At 39.6% G+C, this 25,377-nt stretch overlaps 2 protein-coding genes across 4 annotated transcripts; both read right to left on the bottom strand.

Moving 5' to 3' along the window:
* Window positions 1–1,605: 1,605 nt before the first annotated feature.
* Window positions 1,606–8,357, bottom strand: LOC102220320 (zinc finger protein 236-like). 2 transcript variants are annotated; one of them, XM_023331156.1, is made up of 3 exons: window positions 8,293–8,357; window positions 5,083–7,338; window positions 1,606–2,703 (listed from the first exon to the last, which is right to left on the bottom strand). In XM_023331156.1, the coding sequence occupies exons 2-3, from the start codon at window positions 7,312–7,314 to the stop codon at window positions 2,359–2,361; spliced, it is 2,577 nt and encodes an 858-aa protein (XP_023186924.1). In that variant the 5' UTR covers window positions 7,315–7,338; window positions 8,293–8,357; the 3' UTR covers window positions 1,606–2,358. The 2 variants fall into 2 exon arrangements, with proteins under 2 accessions (XP_023186924.1, XP_005798926.1); XM_005798869.2 differs by having other exon boundaries at window positions 7,962–8,341.
* A 148-nt stretch (window positions 8,358–8,505) lies between these two features.
* Window positions 8,506–24,726, bottom strand: LOC102220584 (beta-2-glycoprotein 1-like). Of its 2 annotated transcripts, none has more exons than XM_023331157.1 (8): window positions 24,618–24,726; window positions 22,789–22,929; window positions 21,646–21,837; window positions 15,421–15,544; window positions 14,912–14,988; window positions 11,731–11,913; window positions 11,433–11,630; window positions 8,506–10,111 (listed from the first exon to the last, which is right to left on the bottom strand). In XM_023331157.1, the coding sequence occupies exons 1-8, from the start codon at window positions 24,688–24,690 to the stop codon at window positions 10,029–10,031; spliced, it is 1,071 nt and encodes a 356-aa protein (XP_023186925.1). In that variant the 5' UTR covers window positions 24,691–24,726; the 3' UTR covers window positions 8,506–10,028. The 2 variants fall into 2 exon arrangements, with proteins under 2 accessions (XP_023186925.1, XP_023186926.1); XM_023331158.1 differs by having other exon boundaries at window positions 22,789–22,926; window positions 24,618–24,724.
* Window positions 24,727–25,377: the final 651 nt, after the last annotated feature.

The following is a 25,377-nucleotide window of genomic DNA, read 5'->3' as shown; positions in this document are numbered from 1 at the left end:
TGAACTTAAATGACAAAAAGTTTAGAAGAAGAAGAAAAAGAAGAAGAAGAAGGCATAGAAGAGGCGAATACATTTTTATACGCTGTGTACTTAAAATTAAAAAATATCAGTTTATTGATCTTCAGAGGCATCAGGAAGTAGAATTATGTATAACAACCACTAACAAAAATGGAAATAGTATTGCTAAATGTATGTAATAAATGCATAGTGTGTATATGAATAGACGTATTAAATAAAATGTACTTTCTGATCATAATCTACTGAAGTTACTCTGAACCCCTGGACAGCTATGTGTTTGTGACTGAAATGCTTATTGGTGGATTATTTTAAAATTTGTTTTAATTAGTTGCTTCTTTGCTTATTTAACACTTTAATTTTAGTCTGCTTCAACATCAAAAACATGGCATCTGCGTTTGCAGTTTTATTGGAGCAAATTCTCACTTCTCTCCTAAAATTTACTCTCCATTATGGCAGAAACTGGTTAGTTAACCTTTGAACATCTGCCACCTCTTCCTCTGACCCCCTGTAGATATTATTTTACCAAACTCAAACAAAGCCGCTCGCAGCAGCCCAGAGCTCCTTTTATCCGTGCAAAGACCAGCTGAGGAGTAAAAAAAGGGACGACCATGACGACCCAGTCGGGTCATTTCAGCCATTCTGTACTTAAAGGCTTATCTTGAGCTCAGCTCCTGTAGACTTCATGGCTTAAATCGAGCAGAAAATTCAAAGAGCACCAAAAACAGAGGGCTGCCGTCCTAACTCAATTACTCCCTGAAGGCAGTCCAAGTGGCCACTGCCAGCTTGCACACTCAGCCATCCACGATCTTTAATCTTTTTTATCACAAAGATCCATGCAAAGCCTCCTCTTTGGTGATTAACGTAGTGAAGAAAATCAAGGCCAGGGATTAGCCTAAATTAGAAGAGCGATACGGACCCTTGCTCTGGTGCTCGTTATCTAAACGAGTTTCTCATCATTTGGAGGAGAATTTGAGGAAAAATCAAGGTTAATCAAACACTTGATTCTGCTAAGCAGCTGCATGACAAAGCAAAATAAACTGGGGGGGGGGGAAAAAGTGAAAACCGATACAAAGATGTTGACAAACACAAAAACAGTTGCAAATATTTTATTCCAATAAATTAGCATAAATCATTTCTGGAAAAGAAATCTGAAATGTAGTGTTAGAATATCCCAAAAACATTTGGTCAAACTCTTACTGAATATGGATGAAATCAGAACAGTCATCTAAATAAAAGAAGAAAAAACAGATTTCTGAATTTAAATCAAACAAGTGCAAACAACTCACAGTGTCTCAGACGGTAGGAAAGTTTACATCTTCCAGATGAGATAGTGCAGGAGTGCAGCTTTTACAAATACTTCTCTTTCTATGTACAACTAAAGCATGATCTACGGCGCCCCCTAGGGGACATGGAGAACTTTTTTTTCTTCTGCGTTACATCGCAATAAGTTTTGCGTCCGCTGGTCTATTTTGTACACAGTCACAGATGTCAATTTAAAATTTCAAATACAGACCCATTTAAAGAGACTCAGTGAAAACGTGTTCATATACCCTTAACTCTTTGGTGCAAAAACAGATTGAAAGTCGATTTACTCACTGCATGTTTATGTCTGTGTAACACAAAAAGACAACCAAAATGGTCAGATATGACTTTAGTACCCAGTGAAAATGACTCAGAAATAGTCCAAATAGTTTGGACGCAGTTTTTCTTTCTTTCCTTCTTACGGAAAATGTGTTTACGTCTTAGAAGGGAGATGGAAAGCTCATGTTTGGCCTGTTTTGCTGTTGCACATATGTTTGTGGTGCATTTCTATCCTAAAGAAAAAGATATAAAACTTCAGATATCTCACAAACGAGATACCAATATACATGGAGAAACCTTACGAAAATCTTATATTATAGCAGAAAGTACGGTGGCCACCGTAAGAAAGACTTTCAGTATTCAATTATCCTGCATGAACTGATCAGTACATTATTGCGAGAACACAAAACCTATTGCGAGGTAACACAAAAGAGACATTTTTTCCCATGGCCCCCAGAGAGCTGCTTAGACTAAATAATCTTTCTTTTCTGAGCACTTTAGGGATTTATCAGATTGCATGAAAACGCATCATTTCATTTTGATATTTTAAATAACCTTTAGACTCATATGAGTATTCCCTTTATCTGCAAAGCAATAAATTAAGGTAATGTCTTCCTGTGTTTGATTTTGGCCCATCAATTGGAATGGGATTAATGCACATTAATGCCTTTTACATCTAAAACTGGAATACACATTGAAAGTGCTCTCTTCTTTAAAAATCGAGGTTTAGACCCAAAGTGATGGCGAGTGTCTCTTCCTTCAGTTTGCAGCGTCCTCCTCAGACTCAGAGTTATCCAGGGTGGATACGGCAGAGCTGTACCACTCCGCACTCTCCTCTTCCTCCTGCCTCCCTCCCACTCCGTCTCCTCTTTCTTTTCTCTCGTTCAGCATTTCCACCGCCACCTGGTGATACGGGTGCTTGCGTTTGGTGTGCCGTCGCAGGGTGTTGCGCTCCGCGAAGCGAGTGTGGCAGAGCTGGCACTGGTAGGGTTTCTCTCCGGTGTGCACCCGCTGGTGGCGCTGCAGCTCGCCGGCCTCCCTGAAACGTTTGGAGCAGATGGGACACACGAAGTTCCTCTGGCCCGTGTGGATGTGCTTGTGTCTCTGTTGAAAGAAATTATAAACTTTCATAGCAGGCGCAATAGATTTCTGATGCAATACAAAGGTATTCAAGGATTTTTCTTTACATTTTGTCACATTACAGTGGCTGGATGTAGCAAAGTATAAATATTTTGTTACTTCTTCAGCAGATTTAGTTGTGTGTACTTTCTACTTTTGCTCTACTACATTTTACATGAAGTATCTACTTTCTACTCCACTAGATTTCTATAATGTGCTGCGCTACATGCTGCATTCAGGTCACATTGCAGTTTTTTCATTTGTTTATGAGTCTGAAAGCAATTAATCACTTATTTGAGTTAACTGGTTCAAAAAACGACTGTATGTGAGCCAACACTAGGGTTTAAATTTTGAAACTGGTGTCAAGAAATTAAAATATTGTTCACTATTGAGCCATTACAAGGTTGAATACATGGTATTTTTAAATGTTGAGTTGATAATAATAATAATAATAATAATAATAATAATAATAATAATAATAATAATAATAATAATAATAATAATAATAATAATAATTGTGAACTCAAAACCTTATTTCCTTCATATAATTTTCTGAAAATAACTAGGCCTATACGTCCACCTGGTCAACTCCAACATGAAGTTGCACTAAACGATTCAAACAGAAGCAGAAAAACATAACTCTATATGAATATGTTGACTGGAAACTGGTTTGACATTTTAATAAGCTGCAGCTGTTTAACCGCAGCCCCATAAACCTAAAGATCCAGGCTAAACCTAATATTGCAAGTTGGAGACAAAGGTAAAAACTGTAGAGCCTGGAGAAGCAGAGAAAGAATATCCTGGAAAACAAAGGATAAAATCCCATTTGTTTCATTAAGCTGGAAAACAAATAACACTATTTTGGAGAATTACACACCACCTCTAGCTGTTTCTGTGCCTCCAGTAGATCGAAAAAAATAACAGCTAAATAATAGTCTGCAATCACATTTATTAATGAGGAAGCAGCTTTGGTTTGCTGCTTCCTCATTAGCATTTTCACCAGCATCCGGGCTCTGAAACGTCTCTGCTGCAAATTAAGAGGAAAATAATGTGATCTGGAAGAGGTAAAGAGTTGCGAGGTTCCATAGCAACATCCACTGGGAGCTTAGATGGGATTTGTGGAAAAGTAGTGAGACTCAACGATGGATCATAATGTAACATGCAGGGGACATCCTGTGTGTACATCAGGCCTGAAAATCTATGGTTTTCTAGCTTTTTCTAAAGAGCAGAACATACGTGTTATACATATTTATATTTTCATATTTGAGTGTTTGGGTTTTTTGTAAAAGATTAGCAGTCTGTCATAAAACCATCCCATTTTCCCATGTCGTATAGCGATCAAATCTGCCAGTGGAAAGATTATTTTTTCATCAATTTTAGGGAATTGTTAGCTTAAAACAAGCTCCTATATCTTGTTGAAAAATTTGTTGTAAGTTAGTTTTGTCTTGTTTCAAATATATCTTAATATTTGAATTAGAAACTTCGGACAGGAGTGTCCAAAGTGCGGCCCGGAGGGCATTTGTGATCCTTGGACTAATTTTGTGTGACTCTCCATTCTGAAAGATACAAACCAATTCAGCAGGTGGTTGATACAGATAGAGACGTTTTACCTGTAATTAGAGTGAAAGTGTTACTGACTTAATGTTCAGTACAACACAAAGTATTTGTCTTTTTATCACCACGTTTTCAGAGTCAGAGAATTTTACTGGAAAACTGACTTTGCTGCACCAAATCAACTTTTACTTAATTTATAAAATTTTGCTGAATATGGCAAGCCTTTTGAAGGAGGGTGACCCAAATCCTCTTCTTATAACTAAGAATAAATTTGTTCAATTTAAACTAGATGCTTTTCTTAGAGTACAGAAAATGTGCAAGATCCTTCTGAAGTTCTGGATCTACAATGAATAAGATCCCTTTCCAAGAAAAACTACATTATTTTCTTGATTTTTGTTTTTTTTAGTTTGTTTTCTTAACATGCTAGAATTTCTGATTCAACAATAATGGCCCATGTGATAAACAGTTTGCACACCGCTGGAGTAGACAAAAAAATATATAAAGTAACATTTTGTGTTTTTGCAACACTTTGTAAAACCATTTAATAATTTCAGCTACTTTTATAAACAGAAAGGTGTAGATTTTGTCCTGCAGAGATGGATTTCTGTCATTTGTGAGCAGTTTAAGTAAGCGTTTATTAAATATGTTGGCAAATTAATCAGTAGTAATAAATCTTTGCTGCGTCGGTCTGTTCAAGATTGTTTCTGCTGTTCCCTACAGAGAAAAACAATCATTGTAATAAGTTGTGCCATCCCTTAAAACTGACGCCTGATGATCCTCCTGCTGTGCGTCTAATGAAACTATAGTTACCTGCAGATGGCTGGAGCGCTTGAAGGCTTTGCCGCACTGCTGGCAGACATGAGGCTTCTTCTGAGAGTGTGTGATGGCGTGCCGCTCCAGGTCGGAGAGGTAGAAGAAGATCCGCGGGCAGAGTTGGCAACACAGCACCCTGCGAGAGCCCAGGTTGGTGGGAGACTCCGCCGGAGAGAGGGGGTCGAGGGCGTCGAGGGAGTCGAGTTTGCCCGACGGGAGAAGGGGTCCGATGGGAGGGGAAGGAGATTGAGGGGGAGGAGCTGTGCTGTTGGAGAAGTAAAGGTGGTCGTCCAGAGGAAGATGCTCTGAGTGGAGATCTGGAGAGTCAAACTTGGATTCAGAGTCCGGAGACCGGGCCTCTGCCTCCGTAGCGGAGGGGTCGCATGTCGGAGACTCCGACTGTGCAGGAGGGGCTCCAAAAGTTGATGGCTTGTTGTTTTCACTGGTGACTTCTTCATCAGATATGGCTTCAGTTCCTGGGTTTGATTGAGAGTAGCAGATCTGAGTTTGGATAAGATGGCTGTCCTGCAGACCCATGGTGGGAGTAGGGATAGCGAAGGATGTGAGGACGGGGCCAGAGGTCACGCTGTTAACACCTGACAGGATGAGGGGAGAGCTGCCGGCGTCCAGTCTGATTATGGGGTTAGGAAAGGTGGGAAGAGCCGATCCGAGGGAGTTGACCTGACCTGAAGGCAAAGGAAGGGACACTTGAGCCGAGGCAGTGGTAACCTGGGATAGCTGACCAGTGGAGGGGTCGAGGACAGCGATGGGGGTGGAGGTAGAGGTGGGATCAGTAGATGTGGCAGGAACAGAGGAGAGGAGGAGCAACATGGGCATGGAAGCACCCGGTGAGGTCACTGAGAGGGGAAGCGAGGAGAGCTGAGGCGACGGAGAGGAAGATAGCAGCAGGAGAGGGGCGCTGGCTGAAGGGTTGGTCAGGATCTGGATGGTTTGGCTGGACAGTGAAGGGAGCACGGCTAGATTAGCCTCCTGAGCAGCTTTAACATTCAACTCTGCAGCAGCTGGAGCGTCAGAGTTTGTCAGCAGTTGTATCTGATCACTGCTTTGTGGTGGCTGATCACTGGCAGAAGGTGCATTTAGTGCATTCTCTAAACTTTGGCTAAAGCTTGAACCTGCCAAATTCGATGACCCGTCTTCTTCTTCCACCTGAACCTGATCCGACTGAAGCTTCCCCAACATGGAAGCATCGATTTGCGGCACTTTGAGTCCCTCCGGACTGAGCGTATATGGGATTCCCTGGTCGTCAATGAGGAGGAGGTTTTCATTGTCGCAGTCTTCTGAAGACAGAGACGTGAGGACAGAAGTAGAAAAGTCCTCAGAGCCTTCATCACTGTCTTCCTCCACCATGTCTCTGTCTCCGTCTCCCTCGAATTCATCCACCTCCATGATCAGGGGGCTTTCACAGCTCAGGTCCTCCAGGAAGCGCCCGCAGGTCCTCTCTCTTTTCTTGGGCAGACTGAGATCCAGCGGCTCCGTCTGCTCCTCCTCCTCCCTGAACATCCTCAAAGACCTGCAGTCCACTTCTTGCACAGTCAGAGGAATATTTTGCTCCATTTCTGTCTCTGTAGGTTCCTGTTTAATCCAGTGATGGCTCAATAATTTAAATGCAACAGTGTTTGAGATGAGGTCAGTCTCTGACCCTTCCATGTGTGTGATTTTAACTTTTCCCTCTGCCTCTGGGGCATCTTCAGTGAACTCTTCTTTATTCCTAACAGTTGATATGTGGATTTGACCGCTGCTGTTCTCTGTGATTAGTCCTCCAGCAGAAACCAAAGCAGGTCCCCTCAAATGTGACCCAGCACAGTCTTTGGTCTGGCTGATGGCACATTTCGTGATTGGCCTCTTGCACTGCGGCGGGACAACAATTCTGATCCTTATTGGTTGCTTCCCCAGGACCGGCACCCCAGGCTTCACTCTAATTGGCTGCCTGATCCCAGCAATCTTACTGGTTTCCTGAGAGACCGGCTCCGATGTCCCGCCCACCTCTGCCTGCTCCCCGTTGACTGTTTGAGCATCTCTCCTGATGATGGTCACCGCAGCTTTGACGGAGCAGGTTTTGAGGTTACCCGGTTTGGTGCTGGGTGGGACTTTTTTATCCTTTGGGTCCAAAGCGACCTCTGTCACGGGCCCCGGTGCCTCTGCACACTGGCTGCCATTTTGGACTTCCAGGCTGCCACTTGTCAGGACTGAGGCCAACTGAGAATCCATTTTGGGGCATAACTATTCCTATTTCTATCAAATAAAAGAAAAAAATAGACATTAGAAAGTTCAGTTAACAACATTAAATTAAAGTAAAATGAATGTAGTAAATTACCGAGTCAAAAACTCAAAATTTCTTTATTATTATTATTATTATTATTATTATTATTATTATTATTATTATTATTATTATTATTATTATAAGGGTCAAGCCAATATTCATCCACAATTTTGGCATTTTATGATATTTAGATCGTGCAGGATTCTTCCTCAATAATAAGGATCGCCGCATATGACCCAATATTACAACCTTCTGCTACCCCTTCTGTTTATTTTTGCTCTATTTCTAATTAAACTTCAGCATATGACCAACAGAGACTGAACTCGAAACGCAACGGAGCAAAGGATCGAGAGAATTTGCATTTTCCAGCACCATTCTATTAACCTGAATGCAGCACGAATAAAACGCTTAAGGTTGATTTCGCGTCAGAATATTATTCGGATTATTCTCGGATTGCAGCATGTGGCTGTTCTAAATTATTGCTGGGGATAAAACCGAGGCGAGCTGTCCGTGGAGGACGCCATTACGCACAGCCCTAGGTCCGAAATGACCGTTTCATTCTAAGGGAGCGTGTGCGCTGTGACAGCTGTCGGACCTGGGACAGCAGCATCACAATCGCGTCAGTCGGAGCAGGGGGGAAACGTGTCAGTTCGCAGCCGGAGCGGATCCCGTCCTCCTCGGTACCGCAGCTTCCTCGGACCTACAGCCAGCCATTTTATGGAGCCGAAGGTCCGAGCCGCCGAGAGCGCAGCTTCGGGGGCAAACTTTCCCGGCGCGTTGTCCGCCTAATTCGTGTCTCTGCTTGTCCAGCAGCCGCCGGCGCCTGGATGGACCGGACACGCTTTACATACATTTAAAAACACTGCATTAAAAAAAAACCCCAACTATTCTCCACCCATACTCTCGCTGCATTGGGACTGGCTTACCCGAGCTGTGGATATTTCCGGAGGACCAAATATGACTGTGCAGTGTAAAAAGGGGTGATGCTGCGAATGCAGAGGGAGGGAGGGGTCAAAGGGAGTTGCTATGGTGTCGCAGCCTACCGGGTCCGAGCAGTAGCCATGTTCAGCCTATGAGTACTGTTGAACCTGCAGCACAGGAGGGTTTCATCATGTGGCATTAAAGAGCCAGAGAGCGGATCGTTTTCACGTCGTTTTCCTTTATTTTAAACATCAAAAATATAAAACTCACAAGCCCCGCAGGCTTGATGTCTCAGACTGAGCAGGAAAAAAAAGATCTCACAGTGAAACATATCACAGAGTCAGTTCATGGATAATATATAATCTACTAATGAACTATACATGCATCCAGTGGCGGTTTTTGATGTGGACAATGTGGCTCTTTTACCAGGACAGCACAGTCTCAGGGCGGCACAAGGAGAAAAAGTTATACCAGAAGCAATCCTGTTCACACCGACCTTTAACAGTCTGCAATAGAGTCAGGCAGAACAATCCAAATTACTGATAATGTCAATACTAAGTCAGCATCAGTATCAGATCAATACTAGTGCGTAAGATTGATATTTTAGTTTCAGATTGCCTAATGAAATCCCATTTAATCTCCCTCAAAAAGACTTTGTTTTGATTGCACTTTTTACACTGTGTTTTAGGAAACAGTGCACACAAATTAGTTTTGTTATGCTGTTTCTGTTGATCTTGTTAATATGTTTCTTATGTATTTTGTAGACATTTATAAACTTTTCACAAATTCTTTCTAAGGTTTTAACAATATATTTAAAAGGGGGGAAAAAAACACAAAAACACCTAAATGTTAGAGGTCTGATATATTAAACTTGCATAATAAAAAATATTTTGATCAATATTGGCATTGGTAATACTGGCCCCTTATTTATTTGGTATCGGATCAATACCAAAATATGCAGTATCACAACCCTCTAGTCTGCAATTTGATTTAAATATATTCCAGGTATGAAACAAGCTCTCTAAATGCATCGGTCAATTGATTTATCTATCTGCTCATCTAGTTACCATTCACAAATCCCCATCCCTGCAGATCCATAGGTTCACAGTGAACCTGGAGTTCACTTCATAGGTAAGTTTTATACCTTAAACATTCAATTCCACCACATTTTTAATGTCAATATCCCCCATTTTTCCAGACTGAATTTCCAGAGTTCTCAGTAACTACATTCTGTGCGGTAACAAAATCTGACTGTACTGATTATGCAAATGTTTGGATTTAATTTGCAATTTGAGTTTTGTAAATAATTTGTACTCCTCTTGGTCATCTCCAGTTCAAGAGCAAACATCCTGATCAAGTCTGGTCTGGATCGTTCTACACTGCAAACATTCTTTAAAACAGATTGAAACTGTTGAAATCATAGAAAAGATCTGAGGGCATTTGTGGCAGATGAAGCAGGGTAGCGACTCGCCCTGGGTGCTGTTCAACCAAGAACCGCCACTGCATATATCATGATTACAGTCTCTACCGTATGGAGCAACTCAAGCTGCAGCAGGATTTGAATATAACTTGTAATGTTTGAATGTAATAACAATGACTTTTGATTAGTGTGCAAGAAAACTAACAGATGTTGAACAAAGAATATCTAGGTGACCATAATTAAAGTACATGAAGCTGTGCTGAGTGTTCAGGAGGAGTTCTTAAACGGATGCATGTCTTAGCGGGTTGAGATCTTGGGTAATCACTCCACGTCACCGGGCGCACATGTTTCAATTTCTGACACCAGCCGATGTGGGAAGAGTTTGTACTGCAACCATGTAGGCTCTGAAAGATAAAAGAAGAGAGATATAAGCGGCTGGCAACAATATTCAAATACTTTTAAACATTAACCAGTTTTATGTGACGGACCAACACAGAGCAGCAAAAAAAAACATCCATATTACTAAACTGACAGGCCAGACAAGAAGGATAGTAAAGCTAATTTCCATCTGCAGTCCACGGCAGGTTGATGCAAACATGAAATCACACATGTAGATTAAAAAGAAGGAAAGTCAAAAGCACATGGCTGACAGAGTATTACAGGAAGGAAGTTTTTTTTTTGCTCACCCATTTTAGATCTAAGACAACATGATGGGACGAAAGCAAAACAAGCTACTCAAGCAGTAAAGTTGAAGTGAAACTGGTGTAAAGACCTGTGGCGGCCAGGCCGTGTGTAACTGAGTATGAAACTTTATACTGTAGAATAAGATCTAATAACTAAGAAATGATTTCTCTTTCTGCATATGAACATCCTGTGAAGCATCAAACCTGCTTGAGAAGAACCCAGCAGTTTCTGCCATCTCTTCAAGATTTTATTTCCACTTTATTCCCAATACTTTGATTTTAACCAGGAAAGACAATTTTTTTCTATCAACATTGCAGCTTTATTCTCTGAATGACTCTTTGACTTTTAACCTTTAATCTGTAATTTAAAAGAAAAAATAATCCACAAAAAAAATAAACATCCATTCTTTATTTTCTGCTCCAATTGACCCTAACACTCAGTATAGTCACTGATCTATATATAAATGATTAGTTACCAGCCACTGGGTGATGGATTTTGAGAATAATCCAAGTGTGACGTGCCGATCAGAGGAAAGCTAATTTCCAAGAGGAACCTTTCATGAAAACTCACAGTCTCTTTTAGTCATTGTATGTGTTTTATCTGTATTTTCCTCTGATGCTTATGAAAGTCATATAAACTAAACAAACTCATGTAAGGAACACAGCAAACATGTGGAAGAAGGAGCTCTGGACATAGGAGACCAAAGTAAACATTTAAGCAAAAAGTTATGTGTTTGGGTAAAAATGAAAAGTGTACATCATCTTGAATGCATCATCTCCACATGCTATACCAGTGGCTAAGCATGGTGGTGGCAGCATCAAGCTGTGGAGATGCTTCTCTTCAATGTGAGCTAAAAACAGAGTCTGTAAAAGGCTGAAGAGGCAGAAGTTCACCTTCCAGCAGCAGAATAATTAGGAACTACTTTGGAATAGTTCGAGACGTGTTGGTCTGTCGTTTAAAATAAGAAATAAAGCAATCTCTGACGTAGTAAAGGTTGTGATGTTCTCGTGCAAATAACCGGAACAGCCTGTTTGGGTTTACCAAGGTAGCACTCTGGTGTCTGCAGCTTCCCGTCAAAGCAGGCCTGGGCTGCGGTGAAGCTGCACTGCTTCTTGGGATGTTTGCAGTAGAATGTCACGTTTTCCCCGTGGGGAACCATGGCGTCCGTGACATCAAACGGCCAACGCTTCACTCCACCAATCACAACACGACTCCGCTCAGCAGGGATGACACAGCGAGCTGCGTTGCGAAAATATGAAAGCGTCACGAAGACATTTACATGTTTATTCTCAGAAATTCCAGGTTTCCCTGAACCCAGACACACCGATCTGCTCCTCACCTCGGCAGTGTGGTGGAGACGCGCTCCAGCTGCCGTTTGACAGACAGGTGATCTTCTGGGGTCCATCCAGCCGGTAGTTCTTCTTGCATAGATAGTGGATGTCAAAGGCGACCTCATACTCAGTCTTCTGGACTGCAACCACGTAGCCCTGCTGCACTTCCTTCGGAGGTTGGCAGAACAACTCTACAAGGCAGAGTGGTTTTATTGTTGTTGAAGTATTAACTTTGCAATAGAAAAGTACTGAATGGGAAAAAAAATTACGCAAAATTAAACATATAATAATTTATGATGAGAAAATGTTGGGAAAAATTTAATACAAAATATTATGTAACAAACAGCTCAAAGAAAGTCGAGCCCCAATGCATGACAAATATTCACCTGTGAAGAATTTTGAATGAATATCGATTACAACAATATTGAAAGTATTTTTGAATTTGAATTGAAATCCAAAAATTCAAATCTAATTATTTTTTTAAAAACAGGAGGTTTGCGGAAACTGCCGTATACATTTAAGACAAAAACCAAGATATAAAGCCAATCCTGCAACAATAAACAATTAATCAATGAATCATATGATAAATTAAAATGAGCTCAATAATTTCCATTCTAATGATTAATATTTTTTGAAGGACAATTTTGTGTACATAAACATAATAATATGGTTTATGATGTCAGTTGTGTGCGTTTATTTCCGTTTAATTTATTGATTTTGGTTGTTGTGTTTTAATTTGGATATTTAAAATATCTTCCAGTTCCAGTGTTAAGTGTTCTTTAGTAAATTATTGTGTATTCATCTTTGAGAGAACAGCATTATCATGCCATTATCAACATAATACTCAGAAATGGTCTAAAAACAACAATAATATTGTCTATCGCAATAATTACTGAAACAGAAAAAATTATTACTGTGACATGCCCACACAAAAAACAAACCAGTGATTTTTGAGAAGTGGGACAAAATGGGTTTAAATTTTCCCCAAATTATTTTAATAATTCCTCAAGCTTATGTACACAAATATGACAAATAATGTTTTGGAAATGTAAAGATGCAAAGGTGCAGGCTCCTAGTTGCAGCATCTTTTTGAAAATTACTTTTTTAATGGACCTGACCCAGAACTTTGTCAACACCATCTGACAAAAATAAATCTAAAATATTTTTTTAATGACCCAATTAGTGATATTTTTACTCAATTTTACAGACAAATGCTTCTCAAGAAACAAAAGAAATATTATTTAAAACAAAAAACAACATAAAGTCCACCTGACGGAGTTGATGCAGAACTGAAGGTGGTGACACTAGTGAGTAAAAAGAAATACTTGATACGTGTGAAGTAATGCCATTTATGTAAAATACATTGAAATGAATTAACTGCACATTTAAGTGAGATTTGTCAACAAGAGTCACGCTGTCAGTTAAAAACTCTGATGGAGTTGACAAAATGCCAAACTACTTCAATTTATATCATGTTATTCTGAAGGAGGCCATGTTAAAATACTTGATTAAACAGAATAGAGAAACTAAAAACAGCATGTTTTATTTTCACACTAATTTTTAAAGACAACGTGTTTCAAAGTTTGGGAGCCACAACAGAAAAAAGCTCCATCTCCTCTCAGTTTCTGCCAAGTTTTTGGTCTAAAAGCAGCTGGTTGAACCTCAAAGGAAAGGAAAGTTAGAGTAAAGCAGAGAGAAGCGAGATTATTTAGTCATTTAAAGGCTAATATTAGCACATTAAAATAAACTACTTGACACAAAGGGAGTCAATGAAGAGGTGAGATGTACTCATGTTGGTGTGTACCAGCAGTATTCTGAATAAGCTGAAAGGGATACGTGACTGACACCCACATAAACTGCAGATAAAGGCCTGTATTATTCTCTCAGTCATGCCTCAACAAACCTGGCTTATATTTTGTTATTTGCTTGAACTAGAAGACCCTTTTTGTTTGTAAACTGAGCTGCTGCGTTTATTAAATTTAACATCTGAGTGCATAATGACTCACAAATTTGTAACAGAGCGTTTGATGAATGACTCAAGGCAACCAAAATTAATAAGGGTGTTGCATGAGGTTCTGTGAGGAATGAATAAAATAACCTCTGCTTACTTGATGTCTTCAAGGCAATTTCATAGAGGCAGTTAAATCATTGTAAATTTTGTATATTCTATATGTAAAAAAAATATATACTGCTTTTTTAAAGAATGTTTTCTGAGTGGGAAATGAGGAATGGCTTGAAAGATAAGTTGTTTGATTGAAAAAAAACGTTTTGTGCTTTTACAACGAGTAATGATGCTGCATTTTTGCATTTATGGACATCTTTACTGGACCGACAAGCTGTCTGTTACCAAGTTGATTTTATAGCGAAACTAATTCAAGTCTCTGTAGAGCTGCACAGTGTTACAGTTCGTAGCACCGTTGCCTTGCAGGAAGGATCCAGTTTGTCTTTCAGCATGGAGTTACATGGATGTTTTTTCCCATCCTGTCGGTCAATCCAGACAGTTCGAGATTTGACCACTAGAGGGCAGGAGAGGACTTTGAAGCAAAGCTTGGCGCTTGAAGGGTTGGCGTGTGCGCGTGTGTAATTGTTCAGCTATTTTATTTAGGACCATTTCTGGTATATTTACTAACTTTCTGAAGACTGATGAGCCTTTTGGGGACCACAGTCCAGTAGTAATTCAATGGACCCTCTTGTTTAAGGTCAGAGGTTAAGCTTAGAGGTATGATATGTGTGTTTACTTGTATATAATATACATAAAGGACCACTTTCACAATGTTTACCTACAAAGGGAGGCCATTTGCGACTTTTTTTTTTTTTTTTTTTTTACATTTCTACTCTGCTCTACAGGTTAGATTTAGAGGTAAGGTGTGAATTAAGTTTGGGTTAATGTTACTTTTATGGAAAATCTCTTGGTTATTAATGCAGCTACTAAAATTAATGGAAGTCAATCCAAAGTCCTCAGTTTGCATAGAAGAACAAGGATGGGTGTGTGAGTGTGTCATTTTTATTTTACACCACGCTGATAGTGTAAAAAAAAAAATTGCAGTTTCCAAACTAACACCTATTTTCAGTCTCTCACTCACTCACACATTATTCACTAACCTTCAGAAGTGTGTAAAGTCCTGCTGAGAGTGGAGTGGATGTAACACACACACACTCACACACACTGTGGTCAGTCTGCACACTTACTTTTACAGACCGGGTGAGGATGCATCCAGGTCTGGTTGTCCTGACAGAAATTTTCCCTGCTCCCCACTACATCCGCCCTGCAGGGTGGGAAAAGGGGAAAAGTGAAGGAAGCAGATGGCAGGATGACACATGCAGTAATGCCAACTAAGGAGCTTCATGAAGCACAAAAATTATATTTAAAAAACAGTGTGAATGCATCCTTTGCTTGTGCGTCTCATTTAAAGTGTGTGTGTGAGCATGAGTGCAGCAGCTCTGGCTGACACATCCACTCTGGCTCATCCTTTCCTGTGAGATGACTCAGTGTGTAAAAGGGAAGTCGATACAAGATTTGACTGTAATGACCTAGTTAGCTCAATGGAGGCATGATCAGCTGGGAGATCAAAATGTATTCCCTGCCATTCATCGCTCATCACACCAGCCTTGCCCCCTCCCTCTCTTTTCTTTCCTTCACACTCCATCTATCACTTCCTCCGCTCCTTTCTGTGTAACTCAGAGCCACACTCGCTCACCCAGACAGGCAGCTGTAGCGGATTGAAGTCCCCACAGAGGCGTCGCCGTGGATGCTGAAGGTGTTGATCACCTCCTCTGGCAAAGGGCAGGTCGGAGGAGGAGTGTGTCCAGGTGACTGAGCCTCTGTGGTTCAAGGAAAAAGTAGGAGGCGTCAAAGAAGGTGAAAGAGTGATAGGAAATATTTACAATTACATCATTTGTGATCAAATCTGAGCAAATTTAGGACATTATTCACTTCATTCATGTGCAAAGAAACAGGTTCGCCACTGGTCTTCAAATAACGAATTCTACAGCTGAAATGATTAATCGGATTCATCATGATGAATCGATTATTGAACTAATCGTCAACTAACCTAGTAATCGATTAATTGTTAACTGGAGAACAGAGACTCAAAAACAACCATTTGCTAACAGGACAAGTCATTCAGAGCATTAATTAAAGCAAAACTGTACAAAAAATATATACATTTTTCATTTAAGATAAAAAACTTTTGTCTGTTAATATGTTCTTCCCAAAAGTCCTCAAGTGGCAAAGTAAAGTAGTAATGCCACATTACTGCAATTTAGGCAATAAAATATTTGCATCTTTTAATTAATTTCTAACATTGTGTATTAAAAAAGGCAGAATGTAATTTTTTATACGACTGCTTGATTAATTGTCAGACTAATCGGTTGAATAATCAGTTAAAAATAATTGTTAGTTGCAGAAATTTACATGAGAAAATTCTCCTGTAAAGTAACACGAACAAACAGTTTTCCTTTTACACATGGCTCATACGGGCGTTTGCCCAGGATGGCGTTAGAAAGGGGGCGTAAGTGCATCTAATCAGCAATCAAAAGAGAGTTGGCACTCCGGTGTGTTGAGTTGGTTGAGCGACTTGTGCCAGGCTCGATGATTTCCTCCATTTTGAATGGTGGAGGGCAGCAGAGAATTGACAATTAATCAATGTAAACACTGTCGATCCTGTCTTACTGATGAACTTCAAGTATTTTGCAAAGGAAATAGAGCAAAAGCATCAGCCTATGGATGTGCAATAGTAGTAGAAACACCGCCTAACAGATGAAACAGTTGTATTTGTTGTGAAAGATGGACCATCAGAGAGCCTCCCCTATAAAATGCATTGAGGTTTGTGGTTATTATGTCACAAAATGTGTCTCAGCCAAAGCACTGCAGAACCACAAAACCTGCCAGAGTTTTTACCCTGCATTAATTCGGTAACTTTATTGGGTGCTGAGTTTTATTGCAACTTTGTTCCTTTTACTTAAAGAAAACATGTGAATGTACACATCTCTACAACCCTGTAGTATTACTAAACTGCATTCCAATGTAAACCCAATATATCCTGGAACCTGTTTTGTTTAACCCAGACCTCCTGCGACCCAACAGAGGCGTTTCACCCAACGTCTCATTCTATTTCAGTAGAAATAACCTGTCTTAGGTAATAAACCAAAGTTTGACATGCAGGTGAACCACCGCCTCAAACCTCTCCAAGCTTTCAGGTTGTATAACTCCTGGCTCTGATCGTTCCCGCAGCTGAGAGCCTCACGCTTGTGCAAGTAAAAATATCAAGAGTGGTGCTTTGCAGAGAGAGGCTGGAGTGACCGGAGCAGTTTTGAACAGGAACGCAGCTTTGAAAGGCAGAGACTGCTCTCGCCTGAGGACGATCTCTGCCTCTGAAATGGAGAAACACTGAGACAAGAATGTAAAGGCACCTATGGGAGAGGGAGATTTTTCTTTCTCTTTGTTTTTTTTTTTTTTTTTGGAGTCAGATGAGAGCCGAATGCCAAGTTCTGTTTTCTCATACCGCCCCTCTCCTGCCTCGTACTGCTGGCTGCCGCCCCCACTCACAGTCTCTGGCACCAAACTGCAGTGAAACAGGTATATCAGATTCATCTCCTTAAAAACTACAATACAGCACATTTGAATGAAACACGGCGAAGAAAATGCATCATTCTGACTAAAACGGATCTGGTTATGGGGTTTCACTCGTGCAAACATGTACCTTGGTATATCCACGCTATGCAAACTAAACACCCTGAAGCTGCACGCCTGTCCTTGGCTCCTATTGTGGAGAGAGACCTTATCGGAGGCCTCAGATGCAGAAGGATGAGTCCAGAAAGAGATGAGAGGAGAGGAGGAACGGACAGAGAAGAGAAAGGCCTGAAGCAGCATGAGCAAGAGAGCTTTCTGACTCTCCCGTCTGTGATCTGTCGCCCACACACACACAGACACACATGCAGACAAACAGTGTGACACATCTGCAGCCCACCCCTCTAACACATCCAATCTATCCGGAAAAATACCTTCCTGGTAAACACACACACACGCAAACAGTGCACAAGGCACACACTCTGACAGGGACCCGCTGCCCACCGCCTCACAACAGACACGGATCAACTCACTCACACCAACACACAACGCAAACACTCTCACACGTTCAGAACCCACCTACCTTCTGCCCGTCTCTCTGCAGCAGAGAGCGAGCCGACGATTTTATCCTGATTTCACGTCTTCCAAGAGATGAAATACACATTTTAAGACAGAAAGCAGCTCAGATGAGGACTTTCCTCAGAGAGCAAGTTCAGTGCAGCTGGAGGTGCGTGGCTAATGCGGTCTGTCTCAGATGGTAAAAACTGACAACAGTGACAAGTTGACCAAAGATAGTCAGGGAAAATTCAAGATAAGTACTGATAAATTACTAGAGGTTCTACTTATTCATGAGCCTTTTTAGATTTGTGCATCCTGCTATATTTTAAGAAACATGACTACACAAAAAAATCTATTTTACATTAAATAAAATACAGTATCTTCCAGCAGTTATCACCCAGTTGTAAATATCCAGATTTATTTTACATTTTAAAATAAATTATGTTTTATTGTAACAGCATGATCTCATACTGAAAAATATATTTAAAAATTATTTGAAATCGCTTGTTCAGTGCAGAAACAACACCGGTCAAATATGCTATTGGGATAGAGGGGGTAAATGCAACATGAAATTGATCAAAATATTAGATGTCGCAAGCATCAGTAATGTGTATTCAATCTATTGTGCAGATCTGGATTCTTCCAGAAATAGCCAATGAGATTGAGTCTTCTTGACTCCAGTACAACTCCAATAAACTGAAATGTCTGGAATACCACTGAAGATATTCCTTCTTCATTTTTATTAATTTTTTTTGTCAAAAGGGGAATGAAAAACAGATTCTAATCCTCAAAATGAAAAATGTTCCTGCTTTTAGGAGCTATCTATTGCATTTGCATTCAGAAACAAACTTCATGGTTAAATCAAATACATCTAAATCTTTCAGTCTATAATTTTAGTAGCTAAAGTTACTTTGTTAACAAAACCAGTGAAACTGAAATGCCTGCAGGTGACTAAATTGTGAATGTAAAGTCATAACATTCTAGTTGTAAGACTAAACTCAGATGGCTTTCATACTTCAGTCTCTCATCCTCACTGCTTTCACTCCAATCCATCGACTGCTTCAGTTTCAACTCTCGTCTCTGGGAAAGAAACCTGTGGTTAAGTGCCTTGCCCATTTGGTTGCAGAAAGCTATACTCAAACTCACAAGATTTCAATTAAAAGATGTTTCTTCCCATGGTTCTTTAAAAGACAATCTGGCCCATAGCCTGACAGATCCACCACTATGCCTGACAGTTGTCATGATGTTGAAAACCTCAACTTTAATGTGTGTTGATCAAAACATGTGGTTCCAGTGAAGGCACTGAAGAGCTTAGCAAACTCCCACTGCTGATGTTGTGGGGGGAAAAGGCTCCAAACAACCTGGTTGGTATAAACAGAAGGTCTAACGCTTGTGGGGGAAACTAAAACTCAACACAAACTCAAGTTTTAACGACAAAATCTTTGAGTTACTCAGTTTTGTCTCCACACAGAATAAATGGACTCAGATGAAACACGTCAAATGTGGAATTGTCCTGCTGCAATAAAAGACTAATTTATTTGAAGCCAGAATAATTGCTTTTTATATTTTGAGAGTAAACTGGTTATAAGTAATCAAAAATGAAAGACCTCTGAAATTGAATCTGTTTGATGCTCAAGTTAACTTAACTACTTAACTATTAATTTAATTTGATGCAATGTATGTGCAATTCTCCTCATGTGTTTAAAGGCACTAATGGTTCACAAACAGCGGCTGAGTTAAACACAAAATGTACGCTGTCAAACTAACAAGTCGTTGAAAGTCAGATATATTTTACTTTGGTGCTGTAGTCGTCTCATTATTTTGATTGACTCTCTTATTCTCAACATGTTTAAGCAACAAAGCAAAATGTTTTATATTTTGTCCACCACAGTGCAGCTCACAACCCCAGGATATTTTCTGACCTGTCCAGATTGTGAAAAGCCGGTTTGACTGAAAAACATTTTGACATTTTGTTGGACTCTTATATTTTCTGAATTTGTGTCCATTTGCAACTGCAGCTCATCAGATGGAAAAAAAAGAGAGCGACAGTCCACAAATATCTAGAACTGCAAGAGTATATTTTTGTGTCTGTTGTGTAACATCCCACCCGTAAAGCGTAAGAGCAATTTGCACATATTAGCAACTCCCTCTGTAAAACATTTTGACATTTCTCGATCAATTTGTACTTGTGAAGCAGGTTTTTAGCACAATTGCTTGTCATTTTGTGGACGATGCTAAATTTGAGACTTCTTTCGTGTTTACTCGCAGATTTTTGTTCGTTTGTTCCTTTGCGTGGCCGCAGAAACAAACGCATTGAATTCACATGCACATAAAGGACAAACTCAGGAAATACACCAGAGCGAAAGTGTGCAATGTTTTTTTTGTTTTTTTTTTTACAGAGCTATGTTGATTTAAGGCAAAGTTTGCTTTGCAGGTATCGGAGAATTGACTTGTTGCATTGTTAGATTTGTAAAAAAAAAAAAAAAAAAAAAGGTTTTGAATGTCATACAAAGTAAGATTTATTCTCCCTTCCAGTGTGGTCTCCCTGAAATTTGTGCTTAAAATTATGCTGTCCCCTTTAAAAGTGCACAATCCAAACCTAATCACTATTAAAAAGTTCCAACAGATGCTTCAGATACCAAAGTAAAAAAAATAATAATAATAATAATAATTCATATTAAGATTTGTCTCTATTGTGCAACTAGAATCGCTCAGGAATCTGTGTTTAGTCAGTGCAGAATAATCAGTTATTTCAAATATTTCAACTTTAGCTGACACATTTTTTTAAATGAATCAGCTCGACACACATTAATCCACTCAAGGTCACTGTTATTTAAAATATCTTTAAGAAGTAAAATAAATAAATAAATATCTAGATAATCTATTTACTTCATCTTCTGTGTTTTAGATTGAAAGGAGAATTGCATCCCTTTATGATCACAGACCAGAGATGTTATGTGTTGCTGTGTTTGCTGTTATGTGTTTGCTGTTGGTTCAGAAAAAGAAAATGGAGAAAAAAGCAACCTGTTGGGTTCACAAAACATTAAAGAAAAAAGGTCAGGGGTGTCACAGATTCATCCTGGGTTCCAGTGAGGTCTGCCTGGTATATTTCTAACCAAAGAAATTGTATTTGAAATGATGCTTGGAGGCCTGTATTTACAGTTTTCAGGCAGGAAGTGAACAGAGAGAAAAGATGCATTAGTATTTTAGTATCATGAATTGAACCACAGACTTTAGAGATGTCAAGGAATAATATTTATGGGGTTTTCACTCTACCTTCCTTGAGAAAAAATACAAATAGTTTGATTTTCCGCTATTTTTTCTTTAGTCCGAAGGAAGCATATTTCAGAACAAAGCTGTAGATTAAAAAGAGTGAAATGCTTGACTAAAAAATATTGGTATTGACTGAAAGTGAATAAGATTCATTCAGAAAAAGCTTTTCTTGTATTAAGTCTGTTTTCATTAAGACCATTGACAGCTTGATAGAGACTGGGCTGCTTTAACAGTTCAGCAGCAAAATCTTGGGTCTCTGAACGCTCTGGTTGACATGGTGATGGGGAGAATAGGTCACAGTTGTGCAACACGTTTAAGTTGACACATTCACAGGGGGGTTTCCAGTCATGTTTATCTGCCTCTCTCTTTTTCTCCCCATCTGGTGTCAACACACAAACTCCAATGCTCAGTCCTTGGCCATAAAACAGCCACAAACTCGATTTTTAAAGTATCAGAACTAAAGAAGACAAACAAACCTTTTCTGTACATTTCTGGACATATAAAAAATGAACAGTAAACCCACCTGCGCAGATGGGCTCATCCCCACTCCACTGTCGGTCACCCTGACACCGACGAACCGTGACATCCAAGCCATCAGGCAACGTAAGGCCCGGCTTGCAGTGGACCTCTAGCAGGGCGGAGAAGGAAGGAGTGGCCGACACGAGGCGAAACACCAAGTTTTCATTTGAGTGAAGAGGCCAGGGACAAGTACGACCTGGGGTGAGGGCAGAGGGAGAAGATCGAGGAGGGGAGGAGAGAAACCAAGAGGGTCGGGAACAAAACAATTCTTAGGAAGTGTTGGATGTTAACCAAAGAAAACAGTTACAGCTGAATCACTTTAAAAGAGAACTAATGAGGTTGTATAACTAAATTGCTTGCAATTACAATGCCCTACTTTATGACATACATAATAAAAGCTTGTGTTCTGCTTTCTGAGGTGTTGGGATTGTTGGGTTTTATTTAATTCTCCAGAAAAAAAAAGAAAAAGATTGTGAGTTGGCTAAGATACACAGAGGCGGATTTTATTATGTGCGATTGGGCTCACCACCCAAGGCGCTATTTAGACCGGGGCCTCAACAGAAAAGCTGATGAGGTTTTTAGTATCAGATTGGAAGCACTATATATATATATATTTATATATATATATATTTATAAAAAAAAATGTTGATTAACTATGATTAAAAGGGGAGAGGCGAGGTTGGACAAACACATGAAAACCACAAAACATAGAGTGGACAGACGTAGAACAGAACTTTGATTAAATATTTTCTTCATGAGAGAATAAAACCACAAAAAACTTCTTGTTTTTTAAATATTGCAAAAAAAAAAAACAATCTTGTCTGATTCTATCAAGTTAATATTGCTTTAAAAACAGTCGGGTGTGTGGAAGAAATGTGTCTGTCCAGATAAGATCATTTGGATAAAAATGTGGGGCTGTAAGCTCACAATATTGATAATTACTTTAAAAAACGCATAACCTGACAGTGAGAAGATTTTTCACAGATTTGTTTTTTTTTTTTTCTTCAGAACTTTGTTTATTTCTGATTTCGGGGGCTGCAGCGGAAAGAGCCTGCCCAGGTCTCCTTTCAAGCAAGAGCCACCCCTGCAGATGCAGATACACATGCGCATAAAGCTTTTCACAGTGAATCGTAATGAATCCAGTTACCTGGAGCCACACAACTCAGACCACACTCGCCGTCACACAGGCATTGGCGCTTGCTGCCGCATTCTGCGTCAGATTTGCAGGTCCGAGGACAGGCTCTCGTTTTCCTCTCTCCTCCCTGAAGTCTCTCCACACACGGCCCTGCTGTGACACCAACACTCATCACACACCACCAATCAGTCATACGATTGTTCACATCTTGAGATCCTGTTTGCCAGCTCTGCTTTTGTCTTCTTTTTGGATGGGGGAAACATTTGCGTGGGTGGCTGAGTAAATGAGTATTTCCATGGTGGGTTTTGTTTAATCCCTTCTGTTCAGCTTTCGGTCTTCCTTCTTATCTAATCATGTTTAATCTGAAAATCTCTATCTTTATAACTGCACTTTATTTTAACAGTCTATTCCTTAAAATAGTGTTCATATTTATTGAACTTTTCCACATTTTCACAAGGTACAACCACAAATTTCTATTTAGTTGATATGGCTCTTAGGTGACAAAACAAAGAGAAAAAGTCAGAGCAAGCATCAGAAGTTACCTAATTAGTAAATAGAGTCAACCTGTGTGTAATTTAATCTCAGTATAAATGCAGCTGCAATGAAAGCCAGAGAGAATATAACATTAATGAACAAACAGCATCTCACAGATCACAGTTTTAATCCATCAAAGTAGAGACAGTTTGGCACAACTGCAAACCTACAAAGACATGGCCGTCTGGACAAAAAAAAAAAAAAGACTGTGCGAAGACGGCATTTGTCAGAAAAGCAGCCAAAAGGCCCATAGCAACCACAGAGGAGCTACAGGAGCCCTGAAGATTTGTAGACACAACAATTGTGTTCAACAATCTGTCTCTTATAGAAGAAGACAAAGCCAAAAAAAAGGCATTATTGAAGGCAAGAGGTTTGCTATTGTGAACATGTTTTTGGCAGCATCATGCTCTGGAGATGCTTTTCTTCAGCAGAGGCAAAGAAGCTTCTCTGAGTTTATTGAAAGATGGATAGAGCTAAAAACAAAGTAATATTGGAATCTAAATGTAGAGACAACAAATAACAGCACACAAAGACAGACAGCTACAATGAAAAGGTTTAGATCTAATCATGGGCTAGAGCGGCCCAGTCAAAGTCCAGATCTAAATCCAACTGGACATCAGTGGATAGGCTTGAAAATTGATGTGCACAGTTTCTATGTCTGATCTATGAGTCGCAGATACACAGCAGCAACTCAGCTAGATACAAATGCACGCCATGCTTTTGAGATTTTATTTGTAGAAAATATTGAAAACCATGTATCATTTTCCTCCTAATTTACAGACCACAATGTGTTACTCTGTCACACAAAACCCCAATAAAATAGTTTCAAAGTGGCAACATGTGGAATAAATCAATGAGTAAAAATACTTTTGCAAAAGCGCTGTATGTGCAGCCACAACCACCTTCTCTGCACATCTTCCACTGACAGCTGCGCATGTTTAGCATCAGTTTCGTACAACTTTAAAAATGTTCCAGAACAAGAAGCGAGGGTCATGCCAGGACCCAAACTTTTCGAAAATACTAGAAAGTGAGGAAAAGAAATTCCTACACAGCTGCATTTATGCACAAACATTAACACAGAAAAAATATGTAGATATTATAAATAGAAGACTTTTAAAAATCTGCAATCACCTGATCAAAATGCTAGTTTTAGGACGTTTTGCAAAAGAGTGTTTAGTGCAAACTCCAGGAGTTTGGTGCTTACATTCAAATGTAATGTGTCTTATTGACACAATAAGATGTGCCGATATATGTTTTTATTATACTTCATTTAGTAAACTGTGATTTTCTCTGAAGATGAGCCTTACCTGAAGCCTGAGGGGAAGTCGTTCCAATCAGAGCCCAGAGGAGAAGCAGCAGCAGTGCAGAGTCCATCATCATAGCCAGACCTCAGGATGATATGAGTGAGGGACAAACACAGATGCAGCTTTTTTAAAGAAGTAGGTGGGGGGGAACACAAAGGGTGGAACAATGCAGGGAGTGGGTGGGGGGTGGTTTCAGAGAACCCGGGAGCTCACATCTGTTTTGTGTTGAAGACGAAGAGAAATGAGGAAAATTCCTCTCTGAAGGACCTTTCACCCATTTCTGTTAAGACAGCACAGACTGACAAGCTTATGAATAGACCTGTAAACAAGTTTTTATTTTGACAACACAACTATGATATATCTGACACTTTCAACTATATACAGCAGGTTAACTGCTTTGGGAAAATGTATATATCTTGGAGTAAAAAAGTATTTGGTGAAAAGTACACTCATGTACTAAGCAATTGATCACAACCTCATTTAATATTTTTTAAACGATGTCATCAGATAGAAAAAAATATAAAGTAATGTTCAAATTCTGGTATTATAAAGAACAAAAGTTTTTAAAATAACAAAATACCAAATTCAATCAGAATTTCTTATTTCAAATCCTCTTTTGGTAACACTTTATTTGAAGGGGTGTGCTTAAGACTGACATTACATGACATAAACATGACATAACACCTGTCATGAAGATGAGGGAGTCTTCCTGAATGTCTACTGTCATCATGAAGTGTCTTTCAATAAATAATGACACTTTTAA

The sequence above is a fragment of the Xiphophorus maculatus genome, chromosome 3 (genome assembly GCF_002775205.1).
Source record: "Xiphophorus maculatus strain JP 163 A chromosome 3, X_maculatus-5.0-male, whole genome shotgun sequence".
Lineage (NCBI taxonomy): Eukaryota > Metazoa > Chordata > Actinopteri > Cyprinodontiformes > Poeciliidae > Xiphophorus > Xiphophorus maculatus.
This window is presented reverse-complemented; position numbering and strand designations above follow the sequence as displayed.

Coding starts and splice junctions, on each gene's coding strand:
- LOC102220320 (XM_023331156.1), bottom strand. CDS start 7,314: ATGGATTCTCAGTTGGCCTCAGTCCTGACAAGTGGCAGCCTGGAAGTC. Junction 2,704..5,082: donor AGCGCTCCAGCCATCTGCAG/GTAACTATAGTT, acceptor TTCTTTCAACAG/AGACACAAGCACATCCACAC.
- LOC102220584 (XM_023331157.1), bottom strand. CDS start 24,690: ATGATGATGGACTCTGCACTGCTGCTGCTTCTCCTCTGGGCTCTGATT. Junction 15,545..21,645: donor GGATGAGCCCATCTGCGCAG/GTGGGTTTACTG, acceptor CTTGAACCACAG/AGGCTCAGTCACCTGGACAC. Junction 14,989..15,420: donor CGCTACAGCTGCCTGTCTGG/GTGAGCGAGTGT, acceptor CCCACCCTGCAG/GGCGGATGTAGTGGGGAGCA.